The sequence below is a fragment of the Musa acuminata genome, unplaced genomic scaffold, assembly GCF_036884655.1.
Source record: "Musa acuminata AAA Group cultivar baxijiao unplaced genomic scaffold, Cavendish_Baxijiao_AAA HiC_scaffold_1139, whole genome shotgun sequence".
NCBI lineage: Eukaryota > Viridiplantae > Streptophyta > Magnoliopsida > Zingiberales > Musaceae > Musa > Musa acuminata.
In genome coordinates this window covers 1,441,016-1,450,249 of record NW_027021351.1, presented here as the reverse complement: position 1 = coordinate 1,450,249, position 9,234 = coordinate 1,441,016, and the positions used below count along the sequence as shown (strand labels likewise).

Sequence of the window (9,234 nt, the reverse complement as noted above, 5' to 3'; positions counted from 1 at the left end):
CTTCCCCCCGATCCCCGATCCATTGGATTCCCGATTCGGGTATCGGAAGACGGGAGGAGGTAGGAATCTCGATCCCTTTCCCCGATTCCTTCTTTTTTTCCATCCGATCTTGGGTTTTTGAGCGCGTGATGCATGCAGAGGGGGAAGCCGAGCGGAGTGGCTTTTCGTGGGATCTCTCGCCATGGATGAGCAGTTCTCAGATGCCACCGTAAGGCTTCGTGTTTCTGTCTTTAGTTTCGATGCATCATACTCACATGTACGCGACCTACGCTTGATCTGGTGTAATCGGTGCGGATCTGCGACTGATCGGTAGAAAGAAGCAATTTTGCTTGTGAAGTAATCTATGGATTCATCGTTGATCTAATTCTTCTGTTGTGATCTCGGTTTCATGCTATGGATGATATTTGTTGGATCGCTTACTTCTCCTCTCGATTGTGACCTTATATGGGCAAATGATTTAGAGAGATTGGATCGATATACATATTGCACGTTCTTGAGATTCTTGTGTCTCAATTCCATGGATGATTCGGAGGAGTAAAGATGGTGAATGCTGGGAGACGGTAGATTGCCCACTCTTATGAGATGTTTGCCCTCATTCGAGCGTTCAAGTTCCATAAAGTAGTAATATTTAGCTAGGTTTTCTAGTCTGTAATGATCGTGAAATATTTCCTTTCTCTGCAGTGCAGGCACTTTACTGATTGTGCCTCATCCAGCATTTCTGCAAAGTTTGTTGAGATTCATTTTTCATTTCTTGCAAAGGAATAGTGACATTTATATCAGATACTGTGCATCCTTTTAGGGTAGAGTCAGGTTCTTCAAGTAATTATTCCCATTGGTCACTGAACTCTTGGTTTCTTATGCTGGTCTGTGTGACACTCTGTATATTACTTTTCCTGTAATGTTGAACGGGTATAGTCTTCGCCACTACTCTTTTTTTTATCTCCCTTTGTTGTTTCTTCTTCTGCATTCCCTTTTGTATTTCTCATACTTGCCTTATGTCAGCTTCTTCACATCTTACAAATTATTCTGTTTATAATGATAATCTACTTTGATTGTATTTCTTCCAATTAGAAATATCATTATCTGTTTCTCCTTCATCCTCTTTCTTGCTACTGCATTGCACAACAGATACTTTTTCCCAATATAAAATTTCATACCTGCCATATCCATCTACAGAAAGGATACTGCTAAAATAAGGTTGTCTTTGCTCATCAGCCAAGATGCTTAGTTGGGTAATATCATCAAGATGGTTGATGCTGAGTATGGTTGTTCCATGGGAACTGCATGAAACCTTAAAGTACTTTTAAATCTCCTGCTCTGCCTAATTTATGTTGTTATTAAGCGGTTATTGATCCCACCAAATAAAATGCTCTGCTATCTTAGAGAATTTGGACAACAATATTTTTTTTTATGCGTCCACATTCACGGTTCCTACGAAAGCCAAATCTCTAATTCTTTGGAGCAGCAACATTTTGTTATTCACAATATTAAATTGATGACAAGGTCTAATGACCAACAGATTAAATTCTTTCATATCCTTGTCGTGGAGCTCAAGCAAGAAACTAAAGGTTCTTAGCTTCTCATCCAGTGGTCATAATTTAGACAGGCTAATCTGGATTTTCCTGTGCCTGTTGATTTAGTTACACGACCAAGGTGAGCCCATCATCACATAATTGAGTGATAAACCCATAGCTTATATATCTGAGGAGTTCTACTAGGGAAATTTATAAGCATGTAGATTTAGGGATTTAGAATCTAAGAGTTTAGAGTAATTAAATGGGTTTTATTGTCCTTTATCTTCTTTGCTCCAATTTATTTTTTATTCTATCAACATGTGTTGTTAATTAACAATCTGCTAATGCAATTTTTTTCTAGATTTGCAAGATTTTACCACATAAATCAGTTCAATCGTAAATTTTGAAGCACGGATCATTTAATGTCACCGTGTCATATTAATATTGACAGATGGATATTTTTGTTAGTATATTTATGTATGTCACTTAATTGACTTATAAGGTGTCAAGATTTTGAATGTTTATAATATTTATATAATTTGGACTTTTAACTTATTAATTATGTTTGTATTTGAAATTCTGTGAATATTTGGCACAGTGAATGATTGTTATGTTTATAAGTTTCATATATGATGGTCAAAATTTTGTTATATTATGAAATATAAAATTATAATAACATACAAAGCCATACATGTATTAGTTGTCACCCCTGTGTTGTATCATGTATTACTTCTACAGTAATTGTTGTGTTGGGATATCTGCATTTTGATGCATCAGTGTGCATTAATGATCAACTTTTGAGCAAATTGTATCCATGCTTTCATCGCATGAGATGCCAAAATATATACTGTTTTCATTTCCAAATCAGTTGTTTCATATTTCAGGTTTTGGGAGTTCAGATGTTAGTGATTGTACTCAACACTATATAAATCTTGCTCTTGTGCTCTGAAGGCATGATATATATCAAGCACGTTATTGCCATGCATTACATTATCTCATTGGAGTAGTATGACTTATCTACCTGTTCTTGCAAAAAATTGGGTGCTGGTGAAATCTTTTCTGTTAGGTATAACTTACAAGATTGAGACAACCTTACTGAGATGTATTTGCTTTTCTTTTTCTCCATCATATACCTTGTGGTGAATGATAGAAATAGTTGATCTGACCTTTCTGTTTGTTATCATGTATTAATCTTCAATCTTTCAATGTCTTGAACGTGTTCTTAAGTTCATCTGGACCATAATTCTTTAATGTCTTGTTTCTTTATCATCTGATTGGTACTGCACCTTAATTTTGGATAGTAATTCCAGCTCAAAGGCGTTGATGATACTTGTGTCTCAAGGACACCTTATTTTTGTTGTTTATCGTCGTATCCTTTTCTTAGATGAGATTACACGTTTTGAACGACAGGGAAACATGATCAGGGAGAAAGCAACGAATGGATTGAACCCTGGGTTGGTGGTCTTGCTTGTTATCAGCGGGCTTGTGCTGTTGTTCCTTGTTGGAAACTTTGCACTCTACACTTATGCTCAAAAGAATCTACCACCGAAGAAGAAGAAGCTGGTGTCCAAAAAGAAGATGAAAAGGGAACGGCTGAAGCAGGGGATCGCCGCACCGGGAGAATAAATATGTTGCCCCACCAACATTAAGCGCGGGGGGCTGACTTTGTTCGGTAGTTTAATTCTATGTCATAATAACATGAAATTCTACAAGTTGTTCTGAGCTAAGTAAGCTTTTGAACCCAAAAATTTGCTGTTCAGTTTGCATTAGACTAGATAGATAAGCAAGGAAGCTTAAGAATCCAACATTTTTTGCTCTCACCTGTACTAAATCAGTGCTGAATTTTATCTTCTGAATTCATTTTTGTTGGATGAAGATTTTGCTATGTGGAAATTGAGGATAGCCGCTGGGGAAGCCTAATCTGCCCATAAGATTTACTAATATCAAAAACAAGAGTTTTTGCTGACTCTTTTGACACTCATTGTTTACCAAGAAAGCTTGTGCATTTTTTATCGGAATTATCTTCCGATGCACTTTGTAGAATTGATTTCTTCTTAATTTTTTCTTCAATGGTACTGTCTCGAAGTTAGATAGAATTGTCTAAGTTCCGAGATTCTCTTACTATATTCGTTTATAAAGATATGTCTCACTAAAAATGCATCAAGCAATTCAATAAACGTTTAGAGAGCAAAGGAAAATAAGAAATTTGGAAAGAAAATTAACAAATTAAAATCTACAAACAATTGGTTGGGAGTGTTAGAAGAGCCATAGGGTTCACCTAAAGCTTGGAGTTCCAAGGATTTGAGATGGTTGATAATTTGTATCACACCACAAACTTGAAGGCACACAGGTGTTGCGGTGTTAGAAGAGTCATAGGGTTCACCTAAAGCTTGGGGTTTCAAAGATTTGAGATGATTGATAATTTGTACCATCCAACATGTATGATAGATAAACAGAAAGAAATATGAGCTTTGATGTTTAATTGCTACTGAGGATAATAAGCAATTATAAGCTAAATTTGCCATTAGTGGCTATAAGATTTTGGTGTCATGTTACTTGACTCAACCTTTGAAATATGCACGCTTTTCACCCAACTTGACATGAACCCCATGAAATAGATATGGTTATCAAAGCTACATAAACTAGAAGATATCTTATTATCTGATTCGCTAATAACAAGGTTTTATATAGTCTAATATCATTGAATTAAATTAAAAAAATGAATTATATATGTATCAAATAACTTCCATTAATCAAACACATCTAAATCCATCAAAAAATCAAAATACAAGTCTAATAGAATATTTATTGTTATTTACTTTCATTATGCATTATTAATTTAATTAAATAACTATAGAAATTAGATAGAACTTCGTCTCAGGTTGATGTTAAAGAGTCCAACATATGTTATAACGCAATTGCAACGAATCCACACAATTCTCCACTGCAGGCTACTTGATATCAGCACAGATTCATCCTTGTTAGCATACTTAACATGAAACAGCACTGCAAGCAGTCAAGGAACAAACAGTTGAACAATGCAAACAAATCATGAATACCATTATGGCAGGAAGGTCACTACAAAGTTCACCCATGTTTGACACTAAAAGCCCCATAAATAAGCAACATTTGACTGAATAACATGAAATTTGTCTGAGTTCATCATCAAACGAAAAACCTATCTGGTTGAATCCAATAGAGTCAGTTCCTAAAACATAAAAAGGCCTCAAACTATTATTATTGGCAGTATGCTTGACAAGCGACTCATTTCTTCTTGGCAGCAGCCTTTGTAATTTTAGCACCGGTTGGATCCTTCTTCTCAACACTCTTGATGACACCCACGGCCACTGTTTGCCTCATATCCCTCACGGCGAAACGACCAAGGGGTGGATACTGGGAAAAGGTCTCGACAACCATGGGCTTGGTAGGAATCATCTTGACAAAACCGGCATCGCCGTTCTTCAAGAACTTTGGCTCCTTCTCGAGCTCCTTCCCAGATCGCCTGTCAATCTTGGTAAGAATCTCGGCAAACTTGACAGCAATGTGAGAGGTGTGGCAATCAAGCACAGGTGCATAACCATTGCCGATCTGACCAGGATGGTTCATGATGATAACCTGAGAAGTGAAGTTAGCTGCCTCCTTTGCAGGATCTTCCTTGGAGTTAGAAGCAACAAAGCCACGCTTAAGATCCTTGACAGCAACATTCTTAACATTGAACCCAACATTGTCGCCGGGGAGGGCCTCTTGCAATGCCTCGTGGTGCATTTCCACAGACTTAATTTCAGTTGTAAGCCCAGTAGGACCAAAAGTGACAACCATACCAGGCTTAAGGATGCCAGTCTCTACTCGACCCACAGGGACAGTTCCAATGCCACCAATCTTGTAGACATCCTGTAGAGGAAGGCGAAGAGGCTTGTCTGAGGGTCTCTTTGGCTCTTGGATCAAGTCAAGGGCCTCGAGAAGGGTGGGACCCTTGTACCAATCTAGGTTGGTGGACCTCTCAATCATGTTATCACCCTCAAAACCAGAAATGGGAACAAAAGGAATCTTATCAGGATTATAACCAACTTTCTTGAGGTAAGAAGAGACCTCCTTCACGATTTCGTCATATCTAGCCTTGGAGTACTTTGGAGTAGTGGCATCCATCTAAAATGAACAACAAAAAATAAAAATCAAGAGAAACAATTTACATAAACAGATACATAAGCTTCACAAAAGGCATGCACATAGTAGTGCCAAAGCGAGTCCCAAATTGTATGCCGAAATCATCACACAACTTTACATTTGGTTCCAAACTCAGACCAAATAAAAAATGAATAACCGAAGGGAAAGGGAACAGCCTATATGAATGAAGTGACCATACAATAACACTGCTAATTTGAATTATCATCCAAAACAAATTCTGCATCCACAGTAGTTTCCCTTCAAACGTAATAGAATGAGCGGAAACATTTAAAAAAAAGAGGGAAACCAGTAACCGAACAAGGTATCCAGTATATGCAGAAAAACAACAAAACATATTATTAGAATCAATGGTCAGCCAACTGATCCATCTGGAACCTCAGCGGCAGATGGCTTGAGATAATTCTAGCACCAAATCAAGCAAAAGAATTAAACATATAAATAAATTGGCCATCAACCTGGAGCTAACAAGCACTGGTGATTCAAAAGCATGCCACATTCTATTGGAACAGATTAGGAAATCACCGAAAATGGTAATGGTCCTTTCCTCAAAAAAAAACCATGATCATGTATTTGTAGTAATTTCTACAAGCACCATGAGAAAGATTAACAAGGGCAATTAGAACATCTTTCAGTTTGAAAACATGGACCAGCAGAATATTTGACTTGCAAACAAGATGTTCACATGTAGGAGAAAAGTTTGCATTGGCATCCTATATAATTCATAATAACAGCTACAGAAACCTAAATTACTATCATACAGCTTAACTGAACAGATCGTATTAAATAATGGAAACAGAAAAAGAAGGCAAGTTCAATCAAACAGACAAGGAATCATCAAACGATTGCATGATTCGAACTAGTAACTTCAACTAATAATCAGACAGCATGTTCTGAAGACAAACCTTATTGCAGCAGCAAATCATCTGTTTGACACCAAGGGTAAATGCAAGAAGAGCATGTTCCCGGGTCTGACCGTCCTTTGAAATACCTGCCTCAAATCCACCAGTAGTGGAGTCTATAATGAGCACAGCACAGTCAGCTTGAGAGGTTCCTGTGATCATATTCTTGATAAAGTCTCGGTGCCCAGGGGCATCAATGACTGTGCAGTAATATTTTGTGGTCTCAAACTTCCATAGCGCAATGTCAATGGTGATACCACGCTCTCGCTCGGCCTTAAGCTTGTCAAGAACCCAAGCATATTTGAATGATCTTTTGTTCATCTCAGCAGCTTCCTTTTCAAATCTCTCGATCACACGCTTGTCAATGCCACCAAGCTTGTAAATAAGATGACCAGTAGTTGTCGATTTGCCAGAGTCGACATGGCCAATGACCACAATGCTTATGTGTACCTTCTCCTTACCCATGGTGCCTAAGGGGAGCAACATAGGACAGAGAAATCAATAGAAAATTAAGTGGGAAAAAAAAAAGAAAAGAAGATATTAAGAAAACAAAAGCACATCAAAGAAAAACATAGAATAGATATCATGAAAGCCTCTGGTGCTTTGTCACCAAATTCTTAAAAAAAATATTCTTCATCTTAAAACACATGAACTCATTATATATATATATATATATATATATATATATATATATATATATATATATATATATATATATATATATATATATATATATCTCAGGGGAATGTGATAGATTTATATATCAAGAGAAACACAAAAGAAAACACAGCATAGGGATAGCAGACATAAGACCACTGCAGAATGGAGATGTTCTCATCAAAAAATCAACATGGAAACAAGAAACCAGTTTACTTAAGTAAATGGGAAATATATGTTATTATAGCAAAAATGGAACTGGAATAAAAGATCCTCCACTGACTTCTACTGATCCTATTCTTCAATCTATATGGAGGAAAAAGAACAAGTTTAAACAGACTGAAACTGTGTAAGAATATAGAATAGCAAATTTCATGGAGAGTGATCAATTGTGTTACTTTATATTAGATTAAGAAATATGAGTGTAAAGTTTGTTCAGGAGAAATAAAGAAAAGAGACCCTACCTACGTTGAAGTTTTACATGTTTTGCTCCGTCGATTAGTATGTACCAAAAGACATAGCAAAAGATGATTTTTTTTCAGCTTGATCGAAGTCGTCAAATGACTCGTCCCTTGAGATAATAAATATAAATGGGAATAAGATTGTATTTATTACTGGCAACAGATTTTCCTCAAACTATGACCCCCTATCAACAGTAGCAAAGCACACCAAAACCCAAAACAAAATTAAATGAGCGCAAATGGTACATGTACAAACAAGAAAAACGATGACTTTCCTCAAACTATGACTCCATATCAGCAATAATACATATATAAGCACACCATAACGAGGGAAAATGATGGCACTAGGTCGCACTTAAGCTACAACTAAGAGAAGGAACTCCCCAAAGAACGAGCAAATACGTCGAACAACACCAAAAAGATGGAGAACTCGATAACAATTCATATCACTAAATCTACACAGTACGTGAACTAAGCACGGAAGAAAATGAGCAACGAGATCGACAGCAAGCAAACAGAACAGTAAACCGCTTAGAATCTCAAAGGAACAAAAGAAATCACGGATCACTGAGAATTGAATCATAGAACACGTAATAGTCAGGCCAGGATCTAACATCAAAGGTACAATTCTAGTGCGTTCGCAATACTGAACTCAAGATAACATACAGATCACAATGAAACAACTTCTAGGAATCGAAAGGAAGATGCGAGATAACTCACCTCGAGAAGGAAAGATTGGAGGCGCCAAGAGTCAAGAGAAGGAGAATGGGCTTTCGGAGCTCGCCGTCCCGCCGACCTTGTGGAGCACGGTCTTAGAGACCGGGGTAGGGTTTCTATAGGACCGTCGGATTGCAACATCCGACGATCGCTATGAGTTGTACCTACCGAACCATTGATCGAGATCGGACGGTTATTGCTTTGCCACGCTTTCTTACGTTTGCTTAGGGCGAACGCAGCAGCCTTCCGCCGCATCTGAAGCAGTTGAAAAGGACTAAATAAATATATATGTCGGTGCATAATATTTTGACAGTATAAACAAGGGTATTTTACCTTTCAAAAAATTTAATATTTGATTTTTATTATGGTCTCCCTCTAATTAATTTTTATGTGGGGGCATTCTTTTTTATTACTTTAACAAAAATACTTCTTCACTATCATCTCGCCCATAATCATTTGCTTGCTGTCTCCAACGACATCGTTACATCTTTTAGGATCTTTCACTCTCTTATGACTTTCACTTTCAGTGCTATCACCATCACCCTATCCTCTCTAACAATTACCCTCTCCTCCTTGTACAAAGGTCGTGTTGCCTCGATGCGGTGTCGGTCAATTATGCCTCCATCCCTTGCTCCCACTATGAGCCCTCGTTGTCTTTGTGTAGCATCATCTACTTGACACCTTCAACCCCGGCTCTCGTTAGAAGGGAAAGGAAAAGCATGAGGAGAGAGAGAAGAATTTTTTTTATTTTTTTTAAAAAAATTATATTTTATCTTTTAGTTAATTAAATAAGTGCTTTGG

At 37.3% G+C, this 9,234-nt stretch overlaps 1 protein-coding gene across 2 annotated transcripts; it reads right to left on the bottom strand.

Annotated features, from left to right (window-relative positions):
- Positions 1 to 4,545: 4,545 nt before the first annotated feature.
- Positions 4,546 to 8,591, bottom strand: LOC135581196 (elongation factor 1-alpha). Of its 2 annotated transcripts, none has more exons than XM_065179643.1 (3): positions 8,437 to 8,591; positions 6,602 to 7,068; positions 4,546 to 5,660 (listed from the first exon to the last, which is right to left on the bottom strand). In XM_065179643.1, exons 2-3 carry the CDS (start codon positions 7,061 to 7,063, stop codon positions 4,779 to 4,781), a joined length of 1,344 nt encoding a protein of 447 aa, XP_065035715.1. In that variant the 5' UTR covers positions 7,064 to 7,068; positions 8,437 to 8,591; the 3' UTR covers positions 4,546 to 4,778. The 2 variants fall into 2 exon arrangements, with proteins under 2 accessions (XP_065035715.1, XP_009420036.1); XM_009421761.3 differs by having other exon boundaries at positions 8,383 to 8,483.
- Between the last annotated feature and the right edge of the window lie 643 nt (positions 8,592 to 9,234).